Here is a 23,331-nt window from a genome sequence, read left to right as displayed (position 1 = left end):
TGTGGTCTGATGTTGCCTTATTGATTTCAGTTATGGTCTTATGGATGATTATTTGATTTCTGGCTGTGTTGCTACTATTTTTAACTTTGTGAATGATTTATTGATTTCAGTTATAGATAATAGTATTAATCAAGAAGCAATTGCTAATAATAATACATCTGTGAATAATATGTCTATCAATCCTCCTATTTCGAATGATTTAGATATTTTTTTATTATCTAACTTTTGAGTTTGTATTTTAATAAGATTATATGGATTTGTTTGATGACATTTCATGTACTGTTTTAAATTTGAAAGATATTTTAAGATTTATATTATATTATAATTATATTTTAAGATGTTTATTTATAATTTATTTATTATTTTATTTTAAAACGATTTTTCAGTTGAATAAACTTGTTGGAAAGATAAATGAAACAAGTTTGTTTAAACAAGATCGAAGGACTTTGAAATCAAATATAAAGTACAAAATCTTAAAAGAAAATGAAAAGAACAAACTTGTTGGAAAGATAAATTTGCAATAAGATAAAGGTTACAAAAAATTTAAAGTAAATGTAAAAGACATGGAAGAAACCCTACAAAAAAGGAAGTTCTTAGCAAACTCAAAAATTCGATGGTGATATGAGAGTACGAGAATGTTTTTTGAAATAAGATTTTAACCTCTGTTCCTTCCAATCTTCATCTATTTATAAGACTCTTCGACCAATTAACTTTAAATATATTTTCCACATGCATTAATCTTTAGGTAACTCTTTCCACATTTTGAATGATGTGAATAACTGCCATCAATTATCTTCAATCATTAATTTTCTTTAATAAAACTTGTCGATCAACCTTATCTCTCTCCCCGATGAATCCCTTTGGAGGAGTACCATATCTTTTGAAAGAACCTATCAAACCTTGACTTCGATACTTCTATTTGTTTTATTTTTTATTAATAGTTACCCTTCTATTTTTATTTTTTTGGTATTTAAATTTTTTTTTTTGGTTTGTATCAGGGTATCCATCAGGTCGAAAACCCAATGACTAGTCCTTCAAATACTACAGAGACAAAGTGGACGACCCTCCCAAGCAAGCAAGCTCCATTCCCATCCTCCAGTAAATATCGAATCCGAGAAAAATGGTTAAGAGACATAGACCCTCATCTATCTGTGCCAATGCACGTTGATTTTTTTTTATTTAGTTACCCTTGTATTTTGTCATCGGATGTTACCCTAATTTTTCTTGGCCCACATTTTTTACTTTTACACTGGCTTTAACCCACACAACCCAACAAAAATATGAGTCCACTATTTCTATCGGCTGCAAGTCCCAGCCGACAAATTTTCTCTCAAGCTTGGCTAAGGAAAAGGACAAAAATCAATGCAATTGTCCATAATGTCATTCTCATAAGCATAAAATGGGTTAAGAAAGTGACCCGTGCTAGGATCTACCTGCACTCTCTCTCACTGGTCTACCATATTACTTAATCACACATCTGCACTATCTAAATATTATATTATAAGTCTCAAAGCCTCTGCATGCATACTGGTATAGCAATAAGACAATAAAATACAATATGTAAAAATCTTCCTATAATATTTGATATTTTATACATGTCTCATGTTCACTAATGATAAAATAGTCCATAATTATTTTGTTCTCTATGCAAACGAGATAAAAACAAGCAACAGAAAAAACATAATTTTTTTAGAATGTACCTATATTCTATTTTTTTGGAGCGTGATCTTATTTTGTATATTGAATTATATTACATTGATAGATTTTGAAGAATTCAATTGTTATATATACAAAATATTAAATTTTTTATATTTATTTAAATAAATAAGTGAGTTGAATATTTTAATTAGTTATTTTTAATTTGTTAAGTACGATTTTAGCCCTTAGAGTATAGTTTTTTTGTCCTCAACCTTTGTTTTGCATAAAAAATTGTCCCTAAAGTCTTAAAATCGTCCTTACCTTAGGGACTAAAATCCGCCAGAAATGGCGGCGAAAGCGGAGGTAGAGGTGGATTATGGACAACTTCTTCTTTTTCCCTTTTCCCTTCTTCTTCTTTCCTTTCCCTTTGCAGGAGCAAAAACACTTTCTTTCTCTTATTTTTTTATTTTATAATTTTTTTTGTTATGGGTAATCTATTATTCTATTATATATTTTTAATTTTACAACTAAAATATGTCATATGTCACTCTCTCATTGCAATTAGAATCAAATTTTTTTTTTCCAAAATTAAAGAATTCTTCCATCTTCCTTACTAATTTTACAACCAAAATGTGCCATATGTCACTTTCTCATTACAATTGGAATCAAATCTTTCCCTCCAAAATTAAGAAATTCTCTCATATTCCTTACTAATTTTACAACCAAAATGTGCACTCTCTCATTGCAATTGGAATCAAATCTTTCCCTCCATAAGGAATTCTCCCCCTCTTCCTTACTAATTTTACAACCAAAATATACCACATGTCACTCTCTCATTGTAATTGAAATTAAATCTTTCCCTCCAAAATTAAAAAATTATTTTCTCCTCCTTACTAATTTTGCAACCAAAATGTGCCACATGTCACTTCCTCGTTGCAACTGAAATCAAATCTTTTCCTTCAAAATTAAAGAGTTCTTCTCTCCTCCATTTTCTTTTCTCTATCTCTTTCATTCATTCAACCACTCTATCTCTTTTATATATCATTATCAATATCAATGACTAATTACTTATTTTACAATCAAAATGTGCAACATGACATTCTTTAATTGTATTAAAATTAAAATTGAAATATACCTATATTATGTATCATATATTACTATCTAATTTAATAACCAAATGTGTCACATGACACTCTCTTATTAAAATTGAGAAAAATATTTTTCTCCAAAATTAATAAATTTCCTTCCTAAATTATTTCATCTACCTTTCTCCATTTTTCTATTTCTCTCTACCATTTTCACTCTATATATATTTTATATTTTATATTTTATATTTTATATTAGTAATTTGACAACTCAAAATAAAATTTTTCTTCTAAAATTAACAAACTCTCACTCTCACTCTCATTCTTCATCTTTATCTTTCTCTCTCTTTCTTTTATTCTCTATTTTTTCTACCTTTCTGTTTTACAGAAAATAAAATTAACAAAATAATATAATTTAAATAAAAAATATTATTATTATATACATATTTTTTAAATTTTTATCGCTTATCTTTTTAATCTATATTTTTATTTCTCATCTTTCAAATATTTATTATATATAATTTAGAAAGAATACTAATGTTATAATTAAAAGTTAGAATCAAAATTCAATTGTTTAAAAAAAATTAATTTTGAGTTAATTTTATAACTAGTAGTATACTTTTTTTATACTAATATCTAATTATATTTTTATATACATAGAGAAAAAAAATATTATTTTTAAATAGCAAGTATAAAAGTTAATTATTTCTATTTGTGCAACAGACTTAACACCTAATTAAATGTAAAAGTATACACGTTAAATTATTTTAAAGTTTAAATAATGAATATTAAAATTAATTATTAATAAAAATTAGACTTTTTTAATGTAAAGATAATAACTAAAAATCTTATTATTTGATTTTTTGTTTACAGAGATATTGGCCTTCTTAGTCGGAGATTTTTGTCAGTTTAGGACTTTTTTTTAAAAGTAGTTTGATTTTATAAATCTTTTATGTCATACATAATCTATACTGTCAGAACAAAGTAAAATACTTGTTTGATCCAAATTTTAATATTTAAGTAAAATGAAAAATTTTAAAACTTGATTTTAAACCTTAATAACGATTTTGTATGAAAAAAAGGTTAGAAACGAAAAAAGTTTTCGACATGAACCAAAATCGTACTTAACTATATTTTTAACGTATAAAATAATAAATAAAAATATTAAAGATTAATCATTTGTATTAATATTAACTAATATTTTGGATAATACTTTATATTTATAATTTATACTTATTAAAATTTAAAATTTAGTCTATAATATTTAAAATTAATAAATATCGAACAAAAATAATAAATTTTATTCCTCGTATAACCTTGTTCTAAACAAAATGGTTGTACAGTTGTACAAGGGAAAGAGTTAGAAGACCCCAGGAGACAAAACCGTCTGAGAAGTATTTTCTGTGAATTTCCAAAGCCGGACCCACCCATCCACCCCACACTCCTTCCGTAGGAGATTCAAGAAACAAATTCTCTCAATTTTGGGCACCTCTCTCACCACAAAAGTCAAAACCATCAGCTATACACGTATCCCTTTCGCCACCGCCACAGCCCACTCCTCCGTCGATATGGAATCGGAGAAAACAAACTTTCAAAGCGTGACGATAGGATCATGTGCAAGACCCTCATGGTCCATCCTCTTTCTCCTCTTCACCCTCATCGCCATCTTCTCCATTCAGCTCTCCACCACCACTCCCTACCTCTTTCCTCCCAACTGGGCCCTCATTCGCCCGCAACGACCCGTCCCTTCCTCCTCCGCATCGGATCCGATCACATGCTCCGGTTTCTTCAGGGCGCTTCCAAAGAGGAAGCTCGTCATGTCCATCAAGGACTTCGGCGGCGTCGGCGACGGCAAAACATCCAATACCGAAGCCTTCAGGAGAGCCATTCGCTACATGCAGCGCTTTCAACACCGTGGTGGGTCCCAGCTTAATATCCCTAACGGAACTTGGCTCACCGCTCCCTTCAATCTCACCTCTGATTTCACCCTTTTCTTGAACCAAGGTGCTCTTCTTTTGGCCTCTCAGGTCAGGTGTCCCCACTTTTTCGATCTTCACATTCTTTTCTTTGTTTTTTATCAACTTTGATTTCGTCTCTGTTTTTTTTTTTTTTTTTTTTTTTTTTTTTTTTTTTTACTGTTAATCTTGCTATATATGCCCATTTCTGAATTAAAGTTGCAGTTATGTTTATCGTAATAGTATTTTACGTGAAATGGCTCTTGCTACGGGAGCTCCTGGAAAGTAAATTTATTTAATTTCAGTGTATAAAGTATTAAATAGCTACGTCTTCTATTTTTATTTTTGTTTATTACTACTGTATTTAACTACACTAGATGAACCTAACCCAAATATTTATAATTAAAATGGTGTTTTTCTACTTTCTATGTGCGAATTCATCAAAACCAGCTCAGGGATCTGCATGTGATTTCGCTTTCTGTCCCTTTTCATTTAATGTGGGCCTAAAAAGTTACTCATAAAAAACGAATGTTCTTGATCTTTGAGTCACTCTTTTTTTTTAATTGTAAGAAAATCACATGATTTTCGGTTTTTCTTGGAGCTTTCTGCGGGATTTAGCTTTTTGAATGGTTTGTTCTTTCACTATATATGGTTAGGATTAACAATCACATGGAACCGTCCAAATAATAATGCTTCTGTACCTTGATCCTTGGTGGGTCTTTTTTGTTTATTTATTCTGTCCTTAGGCTTTTAGCTTTGTGTTAATTAATTGATTAATTAATTATGCCAATTGCTGAAAGAACTGCTAGTTGTTTAATGTTAAAATTTTCAATTGCCAGGACGTAAAAGAATGGCCTATAATTGAGCCGTTGCCATCTTATGGAAGAGGAAGAGAGAGGTTAGGAGGAAGACATATTAGCCTTATACATGCAAATGGACTCAAGAATGTTATCATCACAGGTAAAACTTGTGAACCTATTTTCCTTTTTTACTTTCAATTACTTTTCTTAACAACAAATTAAGTAGGAAAAAGTAGGTTTTTTTTTCTTTCTTTTTATGGGGGTTATTTAAATAGTTTTAAATAAAGGGTCCCGTGATTGGTGCTAGTGGCCAAGAGCACGGACACCGTAACGTGTGGGACAGGACCTATGTATCGCAGAAAAAGCAGGTTTGAAGACCAAATGTCGAAAGGGGGTTAGTTAATAGGTATATTCATGTCCTTTTTTAAAAAAGTCAGAAAATGCTTAAATCCCCGAAACAATAAATTGAAGGTTAAACTGGTGAATCTCACAATTTTTTTTTTTTATTAGACATGTAAATATTTACGTTTTGTTTTATGTAGGAGATAATGGGACAGTTGATGGTCAAGGGAAGATGTGGTGGGAACTTTGGTGGAACAGAACATTGGAGCACACAAGAGGCCACCTCCTTGAACTAATTAACTCCGATAATGTTCTCATATCAAACCTCACCTTTCGAAATTCTCCTTTTTGGACCATTCATCCTGTTTACTGCAGGTACCATCCTTTTTGGCTATTTGTCTCTTCTGCTATAGTGTGTTCTAAGTTCTAATGTATTTTTAGTTGAATTCACCAATGTTTCAATTCAACTGATTGGGGATCTTCTGCATTGTGCACAATTGGAGTTGTAGCAAGTTCAATTTAAGTGCATCAATTTAAAACTAAAATTAATTGTGGCTTCCTTGTATTTGGCTTTTGGACAACAAACACTTGGGAAAGTGATTTAATTGACAAGATTGCTTTGTTTCAGAAATGTTGTGATCAAAGGGATGACAATCTTGGCTCCTCTTAATGCCCCAAATACCGATGGCATAGACCCAGGTTTGTCCATTTTTTCCCTATCCATTTCCTTAGTAATGCACGAAATCTAGGACAAAATGTTCAGTATAAATCAAGCAATAGTCTAGTGAGTTTTCCTTCCTGATGATACAGACTCAAGCACCAATGTATGCATAGAAGATAACTACATAGAAAGTGGAGATGATCTAGTAGCCATCAAGAGTGGTTGGGATCAATATGGAATCACCATGGCGCATCCTAGCACAAATATCATAGTGAGGAGAGTCTCAGGCACAACCCCAACTTGTTCCGGAGTTGGAATAGGCAGTGAGATGTCCGGAGGAATTTCGAATATAACAATTGAGGGTCTACATGTGTGGGATTCTGCAGCTGGTGTTCGCATGAAATCCGATAAGGGTAGAGGTGGCTATATATCCAATGTTAGCATAAGCAACATAAAAATGGAAAGAGTGAAGATACCAATTAGGTTCAGTAGAGGTTCAAATGATCACCCTGATGATGGGTGGGATCCAAATGCTGTTCCAAGATTTAAGGACATCTCTATAAGCAACATTGTCAGTGTGAATTCGACCAAAGCACCGGTTTTAGAAGGTATAGAGGGGTCATCATTTGAAGGCTTATGCTTCAAGAATATCACACTGCATGGAATTGCCGCATCCATAAAATGGCATTGTGAATATATATCTGGTTTTGCCACCAAGGTGTTTCCTCTTCCATGCCCCGATTTAAAGAACACTAGCAGTGATTCATCATGGTGTTCACCTTCTTGACAATGGGTAAAAAACCCAACGGTTTTACACAAATTACTTGAAGAAGTACGAGACTACGAATGAGCCTTGCTAATGCAGAAATCAGAATCTTGGTGGATAAGTAAAAATGAGCTAAATTGAATTGGGATTTTGAATGAAGCCTAATTTAATGTGACATCTTCCTTCCATGGGTGGCATGGGCACAAGATCTGATCGGTGTTTTTTGAGATTGGAACGTGCAGGGTACCAATTTTTATTGGTATGTGACCCCTTTTTAGCCATGGTTGGTGGCTGTTGAGTTAGGCTTTGGGATGTGACCGATGAAATGAGTTTTCTGCTAGTGCTGCTTTTTTTTTTTTTTTTAATAATTGTTTATTACTCTTGTATAGGCTGTTTTTTTCATTGGAAGAGTTCCCACGGTTGAGTACACTGAATGTATGAAATTTTTGGATCATAGAAAATCATTTTTTAAATAGAAAAAGGTATACTCATGAGAAATTTTAATAATGGAGATGGAACATGGCTTTATGTTTCATGTGTTGGGATTAGATCAGATGACATGTACTAGTGCATTTACTTTGTAAGGGAGAAACAATACTGCTACCTTTCCAATTTTTAAATATGGTTATTGAGTTTCTCTTCTATATTTATTTTTATGAAATTAAAAATGAGGAACTTCTATATTCTTTATTATTATTTATTTATTGGGAAATATTTGGCTCATTTTTGTTATACGGAGGAAATTGGTGTGTAATGCTAGGTTGGTAGAAGGGTTAGTATTTTTTCTTGATATGGAGTTAATTTTTTTCAAATTATTACTAAACAAATAAGACGATCAGATTTATTGAGGGAAGAGGAGGAGAATGAAATCTGAGGGTCTGATTCTTCATATCTGTGTATTATAAAATTTTAAATAAAATTCAAATACACAAATATGAGTGTTAGATTTGTGCATTATCAAATTCAAGTACATACATTTAAGGGCTAAATTTATATCTTTCACATCTTGGGTAAACACATATTCTAATAATACTGTAAAATACTATTTTCTCTCCAATATCAAAATTAAAAGTTGGAAATATTGCCCTTCTTTTAAATTATACTTTTGATTTGTTACTAACCTCTTTTAAAGAAAGATTTGTGTTTGTGTCATGTTTATTAGGAAACTTCTGTCATTTTTTATACAATACAGGAGTGTGGAGTGTTAAATAATATAAATAACACTTATTTTCATTAAAGTTGATCTATATTTTTACCAATGGATAAATGTACATAATATCGTGTAACTGTATAATTTAATGTTATTTTTTAGGTGTGATTATCGTAAAAACAGTTTTGGCAATGATAATATAGAGCCAAAACTGGTTCTTAGAGAAGATGATGGCAAGTTGGCAACACAGGTAGGAAAAGAGGGGTAGGTATAAAGAGTGATGGTGAAAATGTATTAGGGTTGGGCTTAATAAAACACAGAGAAGGGCTTAACAAAATTGACACATTATCTGATTCAAAGTTTACCATTTGAAAATAAGCACATACTCAAGCCCATCAGTATCCCTAATTCCCTAGATAGCTACTTTTCGGTGCATCATCATACAAGCACTTCTACTAGACCCAATAGAGTGGATGGTTTTTCTTTCAATCCAAGCAAATGCACCTTCACACAATCATATTAATACCAAAGCCAGCAGTGAACTCCAAGAATGTGATAACTTGTATTTCTTGCAACCCCAAAACTCATTCTTGAAGACTCTCTTCACATACATATCAACACTAATATGTATATATCAATATCTTCATGTACATATATAATTTGGAACACCACCATTATTTACTAGTGGAGAAAAACTACAGCAGGAAAATATTGACTTATTAGTGGGGAATTAAATCAAAACATGAGTATGAATTTATGTTCTTCCTTTTTCTTCATGTTCTTCATTGCGACCCCTTTTACCTGCATCATCCATGTTTGCTCAGCAGATTGTGATAATCTACAAGATACATGCCCGACATCTTTGCCAGAAAAGGAAACCATATTCATCAATGGACTACCCTGCAAGAGTAAAGACAACAACACTGCTCAGGATTTCAAGACCGCAGAACTGACAAGGGCTGGTCCTAGAGACAATTTCTTCGGCTCCTCAATGAACATAGTTAGTGCTTCCAAGTTCCCCGGCCTTAACACGGTTGGCATCTCGATTAGTAGAATTGACATTGAAGTGGACGGGATGGTAAACCTTCACAATCATCCGAGAGCCACCGAGATGATCTATGTCAACCAAGGGGTGCTGGCAGCAGCATTTCTTGATACGCAAAACCAGCTTTTCCAAAAGTCTCTGAGAGCAGGCGATGTGTTTGTGATCCCTAAAGGATTGTTCCACTTCTTTCTGAATCGCGGTTCAGCTGCGGCAGTTATCTTCTCTGTTTTCAATAGCCAGAATCCAGGGTTGGGCTCCCTCAGTGCTTCTACACCTTCTGAGACCACATTGGAGTCGGTAGAGAACCTAAAGCGGAAACTCATAACCTCATTTTCTGACTTAGAACTTCATCATGGCACTACTGATTTGGCCTCACAAATACTAGAGATCATATACAGTTAGCCATTGAATGAATGTTACATCATGAACCATGAATTTTTCACAGACAGTTCATTTCTTGCACTCTAGTTATATTTATATTGATGGTTTGATATGCTTGTTGTGGTCTTGTGTGCATTATGAGCTCACATTTGTATTCCATCATTAAAGTAAGAGACCTTTACAAAAAAACTGTTACATGTCAAAGCAAGATTTGAATGGAATGACATAATTAAGTCTAGAAATTAATTACAAGCTGTGTATATATAGGCGATTAGGAAAGCATGAACATTCTCTTCCAAAACATTGCTTTTACTTCACCAAAAATAACATTGCTTTTATGTATCATATTTGGCTTCAATAATAAATCCACAACATTGAAACCCTAAATCAATGTCTCAGTAAGTATAAATCCAAGTAACTAGATACAGGCATCAACATATTTTCTTCCATCGTGATTAAAGGCCTAGAGGTGCCACACACAACACAACTAGTTCCAGGCTGTTAAACCTAACCTATCAGCAAGATTGTACATAACCAATTGATCCCAGACCGGCCCAAAGAGGCGTTCCCCTCCAAGCGAAAATGTTAGAGCCCAGGTACAGAGAAGCGCCGAGAATACTGTGAACCCAACTGCTGATCCTACAATATCTGCATAAGGATATCTGATAAATTAAAGCAACTACAAAAAGAAACATGGCGACAAAATTTAATGAAAAAATTACAAAAAACGGTTGAAATAGATTCAACAATCCAGTCATAATAAAGCAAAACTCAGACCTACTTCCAGATATGAAGCTATGAGAGCTTTCTAAATCCAATCCATTTATTATAGACAGCACTAAGTCACTACTTTATAATTATCAATTTCAGATATAAACTTGAAGCAAATATACATCGTTCTTCCCCTACAACGAGAATTTGTTAGGCACTCTAGTCGCTACACAAGGAATACTGTCATGCTTATGAGAACATTGATGCCAGACTTGTTAGAAGGGTGAAGCATGATGCTAAATGAATTTTTGTGTGTACTCCGGTTGGTACAACATTCACCCCAGATTTGGGAGTGAATGTCAAGCACTTATATTGCATTTTTACATCCCAAGATCATCAATATTCCTTCAGATACCTAGTTTACTGCTCTTATGACCTCCCATATCATATTGCAGACTGACAAAAAAAAAAAAAAAGGTGGCTCACCAAAGAACGATTTCTTTTCAAGTAGTTTGCTATCTGCAACCAACCAAATCATGATATACCAACAGGCAAAGATAACCAATGGAGAAAGTAAAAGGACCATTACATGAGGGATTATCCGCAAAATGTACATAGTTTCAACAGAATCAGGTTGGTCGCAGGCACCCTGCATATGCAATTTTTTCCCTGATTTGCATTTGCATCTATTATTGCTTTCAAATTTCCAACATGTCAGAACATTGAATATTTTCCTACCTTTCTTTTTCGAAAAAACTATGTTTTTAGCAACAGGTAAGTGGAGGAACCAAAGATGCCAAGACACTTTCGGCTAAGTGATTAGGAAACACTATCTCACTAACTAGTACGAACAAATCGCAAGTGGGTGAAAGAGCATAACAAAAGATCAAACAGTTCATGAGCAATAACAATTTCAACAGAGAGAGAGAGAGAGAGAGAGAGAGAGAGAGAGAGAGAGACGAACAGGGGCGAATGCGAGGGAAGGAGCGAGAGTGGCGAAGGACGGGCCAGAAGTAGAAGCAGTTAACGGCCCAAAGAAGAGGAAGAAGTGCGAACCCGAACTTGTAGAACCGCCGAGCGTAGCTCACTGATTCTTCCTCCGACAGCCCCAGAGGTCCGTCGATTGTTGGCCAAATTCCCCCCGTACTCCGAATCGGGCTAGGATCAGGGTTAGGGTTGGGGTTGGAGCTGCTGTTACCCTGCAACTGCACCTGCACCTGCATCTGTGACTGCGACTGCGGTGCTTCCATCTCCACCGTGATCAACGGTTCTGCACTCTACCGTCACTCACCTACGCTTCCTCCAGCCAATTCTTTCTATTCGTTTCTGATTCAGGATTCAACGTGTTCGTCTTAAAGTTAGATCAATAAAAAATTTAAAATTTTGAATTTTTATTTTAAAAAATAAAGTATAATTTTTTATTTTTAAATAATTTTTTTATATTTTTTTATTCTATCTATGAAATAAGCTGTGAAAAATTACATTTTATTTTTTAAAATAAAATTTAAAAGATCCAAATATAAATAAAAAAAAAAAAACACTATGACATGTCTTCCATATATAATTTTTGTTGAACTTCACTGCGTACAGTAAAATATTATAACATGTCTTTCATACTATAATTTTCTCTAGTAGTATATGAAGAGAGAAAATAAAGAAATGTTTTGTAATGTAAGAAAGAGGGAAAAGAGGCTAGCAACTTTGTTAAATTTTGGCCAGCATGTAACTAGTAAAGAAAAGTGAATCATTGGATAAAATCTCATACCATTAAAACCATTATTGATGGCTATTTGATGATTACAAATCACAAAAGTTGCTGGCCCCTAACATTCCTCTACGAAAGAGAGAGAAAGAATATTTGTTTTATTATTGCTGTGTATTGTACGTAAGGTTATGAAGCCTTATTTATAGCGGTACAGGATTAGCTTTTTTAAGTTTTGGAAAAGATGGCACCGTCTACATTAAATGTTTGTATTATCCAAACACCTTTTAATTGGATAAAGGGTTAGTGGTCATCCATACTGTAATAATTTTTCAATTTTTTTTTTAATTTTAAAATTGCATCTCATATGGCACCTTTTTATTTTTGATATTGGGAGAAACATGGAGTATAACAGGGTTAAGTGAGTGTAGGGTACTTCACGCAGATGTGACAGCTGTGATCAAGAAATCAGACGGTCCGATTTGAAGCACAGTAATCGGACAGTCCGATTAGAGGCTGGAAAGGTATACAAATCGGACCGTCCGATCCCCCTGCCACGTGTCAAGCATGCATGCTACCAAGTCCCTCTACTTGTATACTCTCCAAATTGAATACCCTATTCCCCAACTTTCACTTTCGTTTTAACTTTCACTTTCATTCTCCAATCCCACCACCTTCACTTTCCGTTGATGAAATGAAATCCAACCTTTGAAAAAAAAATATTGGACCACTAACCTTTAACAATGCTAAGAAGAAGGAGAATAAAAGACGTTAATCGTCCGAAACTCCACATTACTAATTATCTTAATCATCCTAATTATATAAGTTTTTATTTTAAAATATTTTAATTTAATTAAAATAATAGTTATAATGTTAAAGATTAGTAGTTTATTATAATGATAATGTTAGAGATTAATTGTTTATTATGGTGATAATATTAGAAATTAGTGTAATAATAATTTTTAAATATTTTAATTTAATTAAAATAATTTTAGGGATTAGTAGTAAATAATTATAGAGATAATGTTAGATATTAATGTAATAATAATTTTTATTAAGATTATGGTACAATGTATGATAGTAAATTAATTATTGTTATTAATAGATTGTAGTAATAATTGTTATTAAAATGTGTAGGTATGATAAAGAAATAAAGTAATTAATATTAATTGTTATTAATAAATTTATTGTAATAATAAATTATTATATATCTGCATTTATATATTGAGAACATTTCGGTGCATGCATGACCTCCAAATCCAACGACTGCATGAAAGTCGGCTTCTCAAACGGCTGCTGGTTTGCTAGTGCATTTGCCACATCCGCCACATCTGCGCCAAAGCATCGTCAGCTTGATCTTCGCCTACACCCGGATCAACCACTTTATAGTTATTTTCAAACTCTTCCTCACTATCACTGTTGTAATCTTCCAATTCAATATCTCGATCCGCCGCAGATTGCTCGAACTCAACATACAGTTCGATGAACGATATTCGAGACCGACTTTTTAGATACACTGAAAACATTTCTTGCATGCTTGCTTCATCGGTCACGTATTTCGTTTGAAATTGAACGAACCCACCAAATACAGATATAGGATATCTGTACAGAATACACGACACTCTCCTAGATATTTGAGATCCATCTTCTCACAAATTACATCTTTTAATTCTTCAAATGATAGTGTGAATGGAATTATAATATCTAATGAATTTTCACACACAAATTTTACTCCTTCAAATTTTTGTAATAAAATTTGACTATGATAATATACTTTTAACAACACTCTATCATCCATGATAATAGAGAAAAAGATAAAGAGCAGAGATGACTTCAGAGATTTGCTGAGAAGGGGGTGAGAAGAATAGGATGGCTTGGCATTTGGGTTGGTATATATAAAACTGAAATTGGACCATCTGACACTTTCTTGCTCGTTCAAATTTTTTTGAAAACTAAAATCGGATAATCCGATTAGTGGCATGGCCAGCCAAAAAATATTTTTTTCAAGAAATTGGTGGGTCCGATTTCATAGCCCACCAAAAAATTCGTTCTGCACACCAGTAATCACTCGGTCCGATTTCATAGCCCATACAAAATTTTGTGCTGCACACTTGAAATCACTGGGTCCGATTTCATTGGAGAAAGAATTGAACTCAGCTTGCATGAAATTAGTGGGTCTGATTTCTTTGTGACCAAAATGTCAGCCCAACACAAATCGGACGGTCCGATTTGTGTTCCCTCCACCTCTCAGAAATCGGACCATCCGATTTCTTCTCGTCAACTGACCGCCGTCACAACAGTGTAAAACACCCATAACATTCATAACTAGGCGTTACACCAGACTAGGTGTCATATCCAAAATTAACCCTCATATAGCGTGAGGTAATTTTTTATTTTTTAAATGAAAAAGATAATTTGACCTAATATTTTCAGAGATTCGTATACTGCGAGAAACACACTTTATGATAATAATTTAATATTATTATGTATAAAATTTTATTATTTTTTTACTGAAGATCAGTTAAATTTTTTTTCCTATATAAAGAAGTTAATCCTACAAAATGAATACATTCTCATTCACTTTCTTTTATGTAAGTAAAGTTTGATTTTTTTTTTTCGAAGTCTTTTAAATGTGAGAGTATTAAAGTTCAAAAGGTTTTTTTTTTGAAGCTATGAAAGCTAATATGTGTTTATTAGTATATTTTAATGGCGAAATTATATCATATACAAATGAGGATGTAAATTTTACTTGCACGAATCCAGCATCTTTTATTATTTCTTTCACGATATTATTTTTAGAGTTACAAAGTGGACTATGCTAATACATACATGTGTGTGTACCCTAATCCTCTTCTCTCATTAAATATGTTCGGTGCATTTGGACTGAATTAAGGTGCAATTGGTGTTTTTGTCTTGGATTTAGTATTGCTGTAGTGATTTTGTTGTCATTTTGTGCATGTTTGAGTGATTTTCATGTGTTTTTGTGTATATTTGAGTGATTTGCATGCTTTGAACTGAATTTGTGGCAAGTAATTAGTAAATATTTTCGGTGCATTTGGACTGAATTAAGGTGCAATTAGTATTTTTGTCCTGGATTTGGTGTAATTAAGCCATATAATATTGCTGTAGTGATTCTATTGTCATTTTGTGCATGTTTGAGTGATTTTCATGTGTTTTTGTGCATGTTTGAGTGATTTGCATGCTTTAAACTGAGTTTGTGGCAAGTAATCAGTAAGTACTTTTGGTGCATTTAGATTGAATTGAGGTGCAATTAGTGTTTTTGTCCTGGATTTAGTGTAATTAGGCCATAGAATGTTGTTGCAGTGCTTTTGATTTCATTTTGTGCATGGTTAAGTGATTTTCATGAGTTAATGTAGTGTTGTTATCTATTAACGTAAATTTTTATTCTTTACAGCAAAAAATACAATAAAAAAAATTGTTGAGAAGAGCATCCCAAAAAAGAAAGCACCAGTATATAACATAAGCATATATATGTTAAAACAACTCTATTTTGTTGTATAAATATACTTATATAACATAATTTTCATTTATTTACAGAAAACTCATGATTTGTGGTACTCCACAAGATTGATATAAGATATATTCAGCAAAATGAGTGATGAAAAGAAAAATCTTGTGGATGAATTGGAATTTGGTGCGATGAGACATATCCTGGACTTGAATGTGACCCATAAACTGCTGAGAGAACTGGCTAATTCGTTCGATTTGTATAAAAGCTCCCTGGACATACGGTACGGAAAAATCAAGATCACTCCTAATAAGATAAGGGATGTTCTTAACTTAAAAGCATCTGGTAAAAATTCCTTTTGTAATCTATTCTATCAATCAAATTTTGGTATTTTTTTACATTACTTTTGTATTATTAAAATATTTTTTCTGCTGTTGTAGGGAATTTCTTTCCAAATAAAATTGTCTATAAAAAAAATCAATGAAGAGTAAAAGAAAATTCTTAAAGACTTCAAAAGTTCTTCTTTGACATTTTTGATAGTTTTTAATTGAGATGGGTGTGGATGGACCTGAAAATAAGATGAAATTCAAGAGAACATTCATTTTATTAATCCAGAAATGCTTCTTGTTACTAACAACAATAAGCAAAATTTCTCCAGTTCACATGTTACCAATTCTTCATGTGAACACCATTCAAGAATGGAATTGAACTGCTCATGTGTTTAACTTTCTCATCCCAGAAATCATAGGGCACAAATTGAAAAAAAATATATGCAGTTGATGGCTGTCTCTTTGCACTTATAATTATATATTTTTATGAGTTAAAATACATCAATAGCCCACCAGATAAAATTCTTGGACCACCGTGGGTGGCACATTGGACAAGGAAGACGCTGGTTAAATAGATAGAACGTGAGGCAAATGATGAATGGTAATTGAAAAGAAATCATATCTTTAAATTTTGGTATAATTATTTAAAATATATTGTTCTAATTAAATAATTTTCTATTTTAGGGTCTCATAAGAAGAGCATAGATGAGGGAGAAAGGAAAATAAGAAAAGAAGGGAAAAAAGAAGGAAAAAAAGAAGCAACAAAAAAAAAACTATTATATTGGATTCTTTTTTAGAAAGTGAAACTGATTCTGAGTATCAATTTGATTCTGAATCTGACTATGAAGAGACACAAGAGAAGAAAACTGTAACGACCCAACTTCTAGCACGTCATGACCAATGCTAGCCGCTAGGCGCTACTACACGGCTTTTCATAAAGACTCTAGACCTTATATTAAGTATATAAATATGAGCCTGTAGCGCTAATCAAGATCGTGTGTCAGATATATATAAGGAAATAGATAATAGTTAAATAGATAATATATACATGAAGCATAGAAAATACAGAAAATATAGTAATATCATGCATATATGCCCGAAGGCTCATTTAGTACATCATAACAGGCCTCGACTCACAAGAGTCACCCTAGTCTGGGACCTATCCTAACTTATTTATATAGGTATTTACAAAAGCACATAGCCCTCTAAAAGTCTATACAAAGCGAGGACAAAGACAACTACTACTGCTACTAATATAACTACTGCTGGTCATCGATCCCTGGTAGCTAAAGAAACACGAAAGTACTGTGTGGAAGTAAGAGAAGTCACTCTGACCCTCCGGTAATGTTACTGCTGCTCACTAGTCCCAAGGCTGGAAACTCAAAGAAGATCTCGCTAGTTTGTATCTGCGGAATGAGGATGTAAGGGGGTGAGAACCTAAGGTTTTCAGCAGGGTACTACACAGGAATCCTATGGGGTTCTGCAGCCTAAGTCTAAGACTTCGCGTAGTTAGGTCAGTAAGTCACACAAACAAGTACAAGCACAAGTATATAGCAGAATAGTAAACAAACACAAAGTACAGTACACTGAGACAAAATACAATCACAGGTACAAGTAAGCAACCACAAACATAGATAATGCAGCAACCAAGTATGATGCATGTCTAGTCCTATGCAGGCCATGAGCTCATGCGTCGGTTGACTACCCGCAACCCGACGTTACCTAGGAACTAGTCCTAGATATAGTTTCCCGATTGCGTCCGTCCGTGTATACGTGTCGATGTAGTTAAGCATACCACCAGTCCATGACAACAGGCAATCATCGCAAAGCTTGACGCCATAATATACGCACAAAGAGGAAACATAGTTTTAGCAATCAGTGGGTAAATACCCACCTCCAAACAACCTCTAGTACCTTGGGGTTTACAGTACTTTTTCCGCGACACATCTCAATAAACTTTATCTCTAAGGGACTTCTCTGTCCTTCTTTTTAAATAAAATTTGTACCCGGTCCTTTCTTAAAATATCTCAGCCTTGTCACATTTTGCCATTTTGTTCTTGAAATTTTTGTACATTTCCAATTTTACCCTTTTTGTACATAACTTTGTTTTTCTAGTTTTCTTTAGGCTTTTATTGACACTTTCACCACTAGTGTACTTCACTATTTTACCCTCATATGTTTCCTAAAAGACCTTCTTACCCTTCATTAAATTAATTAGTAATTTTTAATTTTGATTTTATGCCTAAAATTACTAATATGTCCCTGATGAGCGGATAATTTATACGCTTTTTGGCATTATTTTTAGTATGTTTTTAGTAGAATCTGGTTACCTTTAGGGATGTTTTTATTAGTTTTTATGTTAAATTCACATTTCTGGACTTTACTATGAGTTTGTGTGTTTTTCTGTGATTTCAGGTATTTTCTGGCTGAAATTGAGGGACTTGAGCAAAAATCAGATTCAGAGGTTGAAGAAGGAATGCTGACGCTGTTGGATTCTGACCTCCCTTCACTCAAAGTAGATTTTCTGTAGCTACAGAACTCAAAATGGCGCGCTTCCAATTGCGTTGAAAAGTAGACATTCAGGGCTTTCCAGCAATGTATAATAGTCTATACTTTGGCCGAGTTTTGACGACATAAAAGGGCGTTGAACGCCAGTTCTACGCTGTTGTCTGGAGTTAAACGCCAGAAACAAGTCACAAACCAGAGTTGAACGCCAGAAATACGTTACAACCTGGCGTTCAACTCCAGAAAGAGCCTCTGCACGTGTAACATTCAAGCTCAGCCCAAGCACACACCAAGTGGACCCCGGAAGTGGATTTATACATCAATTACTTACTTCTGTAAACCCTAGTAGCTAGTTTATTATAAATAGAACTTTTTACTATTGTATTAGACATCCTGGATTGTATTTTTGATCCTGTGATCACGTTTTGGGGGCTGGACATTCAGCCATGCCTGAACCTTTCACTTATGTATTTTCATACGGTAGAGTTTCTGCACTCCATAGATTAAGGTGTGGAGCTCTGCTGTTCCTCAAAGATTAATGCAAAATACTACTGTTTTTCTATTCAATTCAACTTATTCCGCTTCTAAGATATTCATTCGCACTTCAACCTGAATGTGATGAACGTGACAATCATCATCATTCCCCCAGGAACGCGTGCCTGACAACCACTTCCGTTCCACATTAGATTGAATGAGTATCTCTTGGATCTCTTAATCAGAATCTTTGTGGTATAAGCTAGATTGATGGCGGCATTCATGAGAGTCCGGAAAGTCTAAACCTTGTCTATGGTATTCCGAGTAGGACTCTGGGATTGAATGACTGTGACGAACTTCAAACTCGCGAGTGCTGGGCGTAGTGACAGACGCAAAAGGAGGGTGAATCCTATTCCAGTATGATCGAGAACCTCAGAGGATTAGCCATGCTGTGACAGAGCATTTGGACCATTTTCACAAGAGGATAGGATGCAGCCATTGACAAGGGTGATGCCTCCAGACGATTAGCCATGTAGTGACAGTGCATCGGACCATTTTCCAGAGAGGATTAAAAGTAGCCATTGACAACGGTGATGTCCTTACATAAAGCCAGCCATGGAAAGGAGTAAGACTGATTGGATGAAGACAGCGGAAAAGCAGAGATTCAGAGGAACGAAAGCATCTCTATACGCTTATCTGAAATTCTCACCAATGAATTACATAAGTGCTTCTATCCTTATTTTCTATCTATTTATTATTTATGTTCGAAAACTCCATAACTATTTTATATCCGCCTGACTGAGATTTACAAGGTGACCATAGCTTGCTTCATACCAACAATCTCCGTGGGATCGACCCTTACTCACGTAAGGTTTATTACTTGGACGACCCAGTGCACTTGCTGGTTAGTTGTATCGAAGTTGTGAATGAAAAACGATTTATTAAGACGTGCGTACAGAGTTTCTGGCGTCGTTGCCTGAGATCACAATTTCGTGCACCAAGTTTTTGGCGCCGTTGCCGGGGATTGTTCGAGTTTGGACAACTGACGGTTCATCTTGTTGCTCAGATTAGGTAATTATCTTTTTGTTTTATTTTCAAAAATTTTTTAAAAAAATCTTTCAAAAATTTCTCCCTTATTTTCGAAAAAATAAAAATTCTTTTCAAAAATTATTTTTTTTCTTCAGAATTTTTAAGAATGAATTCTAGTGTTTCATGAAGCATGTTGAAGCATGTCTGGCTATAAAGCCATGTCTAAATTCTTTTGGACTGAGGTTTTGGCCTAAAATTGAATGAATTACTCGCATATTCATGCTAAAGCTTGACTGGCTATTAAGCCATGTCTAACCCTCAGATTGGAGCTTTAGACTAAGATTGCAAGATTCCTGGAATTCATATTAAAAATTTTGGAATCCTTATTTTTATTTTTCAAATAATTTTCGAAAAATCCAAAAAAAATCATAAAATCATAAAAATAAAAAATATTTCATGTTTCTTGTTTGAGTCTTGAGTCAAGTTGAAAGTTTGGTGTCAATTGCATATTCATCTTGCATTTTTCGAAAAATTCATGCATTCATATTGTTCTTCATTATCTTCAAGTTGTTCTTGGTAAGTCTTCTTGTTTGATCTTGATGTTTTCATGTTTTGTGTCTTTTCTTGTTTTTCATATGCATTCTTGCATTCATAGTGTCTATACATGAAAAATTTTTAAGTTTGGTGTCTTGCATGTTTTCTTTACATTAAAAATTTTTCAAAAATAAGTTCTTGATGTTCATCTTGACATTCAAAGTGTTCTTGGTGTTCATCTTGACATTCATAGCATTCTTGCATGCATTCATTGTTTTGATCCAAAATTTTCATGCATTGAGTCTTTTTCATGTTTTTCCCTCTCATCATTAAAAATTCAAAAATCAAAAAAAAAAATATCTTTCCCTTTTTCACTCATAAATTTTGAAAATTTGAGTTGACTTTTTCAAAACTTTTTAAAATCTAGTTGTTTTTATGAGTCAAATCAAATTTTCAATTTAAAAATCTTATCTTTTTCAAAAATCAAATCTTTTTCATTTTTCTTATTTATTTTCGAAAATTATAAAAATATTTTTCAAAAATCTTTTTCTTAATTTTATATCATAATTTTCGAAAATAACATCATCAATTAATGTTTTGATTCAAAAATTTCAAGTTTGTTACTTGCTTGTTAAGAAAGATTCAAACTTTGAGTTCTAGAATCATATCTTGTGATTTCTTGTGAATCAAGTCATTAATTGTGATTTTAAAAATCAAATCTTTTTCAAAACTAATTTCAATCATATCTTTTCAAAAATATCTCTTTATCTTATCTTTTTCAAAGTTTGATTTTAAAATATCTTTTCTAACTTTTTATCTTCTTATCTATTCAAAATTGATTTTCAAATTTGTTTCAACTAACTAACTAACTTTTTGTTTGTTTCTTATCTTTTTCAAAACTACCTAACTAACTCTCTCTCTCTCTAATTTTCGAAAATATCTTCCCTCTTTTTCAAAATTTCTTTTTAATTAACTAATTATTTTAATTTTTGATTTTAATTTAAAAAAATTACTAACCTTTTTCAAAAACTATTTTCGAAAATCACTAACTCTTTTTCAAAAATTATTTTCGAAAATTCTCCTTCTCTCTCGTCTCCTTCTATTCATTTATTCATCTACTAACACTTCATCTCACCAAAAATCCGAACCCTCTCTCTCTGAGTTCAGATTTTCTCTTCTTCTTTTCTTCTACTCACATAAGGGAACCTTTATGCTTGGGCAAAAAGGATCTCTATTATTATTATTTTTCTGTCCCTCTTTTTCATATGAGCAGGAGTAAGGACAAGAACATTCTTATTGAAGCAGATCCAGAACCTGAAAGGACTCTGAAGAGGAAACTAAGAGAAGCTAAATTACAACAATCCAACAAGCACCTTTCAGAAATTTTCGAACAGGAAGAGGAGATGGCAGCCGAAAATAATAATAATAATGCAAGGAGGATGCTTGGTGACTTTACTGCACCTAATTCCAATTTACATGGAAGAAGCATCTCCATTCCTGCCATTGGAGCAAACAATTTTGAGCTAAAACCTCAATTAGTTTCTCTGATGCAGCAGAACTGCAAGTTTCATGGACTTCCATCTGAAGATCCTTTTCAGTTCTTAACTGAATTCTTGCAGATCTGTGATACTGTCAAGACTAATGGAGTAGATCCTGAAGTCTACAGGCTCATGCTTTTCCCTTTTGTTGTGAGAGACAGAGCTAGAGTATGGTTGGACTCTCAACCTAAGGATAGTCTGAACTCTTGGGATAAGCTGGTCAAGGCTTTCTTAGCCAAGTTCTTTCCTCCTCAAAAGCTGAGTAAGCTTAGAGTGGATGTTCAGACCTTCAGACAGAAAGAAGGTGAATCCCTCTATGAAGCTTGGGAGAGATACAAAGGACTGACCAAAAAGTGTCCTTCTGACATGCTTTCAGAATGGACCATCCTGGACATATTCTATGATGGTCTGTCTGAATTAGCTAAAATGTCATTGGATACCTCTGCAGGTGGATCCATTCACTTAAAGAAAATGCCTGCAGAAGCTCAAGAACTCATTGACATGGTTGCTAATAACCAATTCATGTACACTTCTGAGAGGAATCCTGTGAGTAATGGGACGCCTATGAAGAAGGGAGTTCTTGAAATTGATACTCTGAATGCCATATTGGCTCAGAATAAAATATTGACTCAGCAAGTCAATATGATTTCTCAGAGTCTGAATGGAATGCAAGCTGCATCCAACAGTACTCAAGAGGCATCTTCTGAAGAAGAAGCTTATGATCCTGAAAACCCTGCAATAGCAGAGGTGAATTACTTAGGTGAACCTTATGGAAACACCTATAACTCATCATGGAGAAATCACCCAAATCTCTCATGGAAGGATCAACAAAAGCCTCAACAAGGCTTTAATAATGGTGAAAGAAATAGGTTTAACAATAGTAAACCTTTTCCATCATTCACTCAGCAACAGACAGAGAACTCTGAACAAAATACCTCTAATTTAGCAAACTTAGTCTCTGATCTATCTAAGGCCACTGTAAGTTTCATGAATGAAACAAGGTCATCCATTAGAAATTTGGAGGCACAAGTGGGCCAGTTGAGTAAAAGGATCACTGAAATCCCTCCTAGTACTCTCCCAAGCAATACAGAAGAGAATCCAAAAGGAGAGTGCAAGGCCATTGAATTAATTACCATGGCCGAACCTGTAAGGGAGGGAGAGGACGTGAATCCCAGTGAGGAAGACCTCCTGGGACGTCCAGTGATCAATAAGGAGTT

At 33.7% G+C, this 23,331-nt stretch overlaps 3 protein-coding genes and 1 non-coding gene across 4 annotated transcripts; 2 read left to right on the top strand and 2 right to left on the bottom strand.

Annotated features, from left to right (window-relative positions):
* The first annotated feature begins 4,009 nt into the window (after positions 1-4,009).
* LOC112782682 (probable polygalacturonase) lies at positions 4,010-7,891 on the top strand. The gene is made up of 5 exons (XM_025825188.3): positions 4,010-4,750; positions 5,518-5,638; positions 6,021-6,195; positions 6,449-6,519; positions 6,631-7,891. Exons 1-5 carry the CDS (start codon positions 4,292-4,294, stop codon positions 7,266-7,268), a joined length of 1,464 nt encoding a protein of 487 aa, XP_025680973.1. The 5' UTR covers positions 4,010-4,291; the 3' UTR covers positions 7,269-7,891.
* An 862-nt stretch (positions 7,892-8,753) lies between these two features.
* Positions 8,754-10,012, top strand: LOC112782683 (germin-like protein subfamily 3 member 4). Its single transcript, XM_025825189.3, has one exon. The coding sequence runs from the start codon at positions 9,140-9,142 to the stop codon at positions 9,842-9,844; it is 705 nt and encodes a 234-aa protein (XP_025680974.1). The 5' UTR covers positions 8,754-9,139; the 3' UTR covers positions 9,845-10,012.
* A 104-nt stretch (positions 10,013-10,116) lies between these two features.
* On the bottom strand, positions 10,117-12,115 carry LOC112782684 (probable gamma-secretase subunit PEN-2). Its single transcript, XM_025825190.2, has 2 exons — positions 11,499-12,115; positions 10,117-10,471 (listed from the first exon to the last, which is right to left on the bottom strand). Exons 1-2 carry the CDS (start codon positions 11,782-11,784, stop codon positions 10,311-10,313), a joined length of 447 nt encoding a protein of 148 aa, XP_025680975.1. The 5' UTR covers positions 11,785-12,115; the 3' UTR covers positions 10,117-10,310.
* A 10,263-nt stretch (positions 12,116-22,378) lies between these two features.
* Positions 22,379-22,486, bottom strand: LOC112788621 (small nucleolar RNA R71). Its single transcript, XR_003195979.1, has one exon. It is a non-coding gene; the product is annotated as a small nucleolar RNA R71 (small nucleolar RNA).
* Between the last annotated feature and the right edge of the window lie 845 nt (positions 22,487-23,331).

This window comes from Arachis hypogaea, chromosome 20 (genome assembly GCF_003086295.3).
Source record: "Arachis hypogaea cultivar Tifrunner chromosome 20, arahy.Tifrunner.gnm2.J5K5, whole genome shotgun sequence".
NCBI lineage: Eukaryota > Viridiplantae > Streptophyta > Magnoliopsida > Fabales > Fabaceae > Arachis > Arachis hypogaea.
This window is presented reverse-complemented; position numbering and strand designations above follow the sequence as displayed.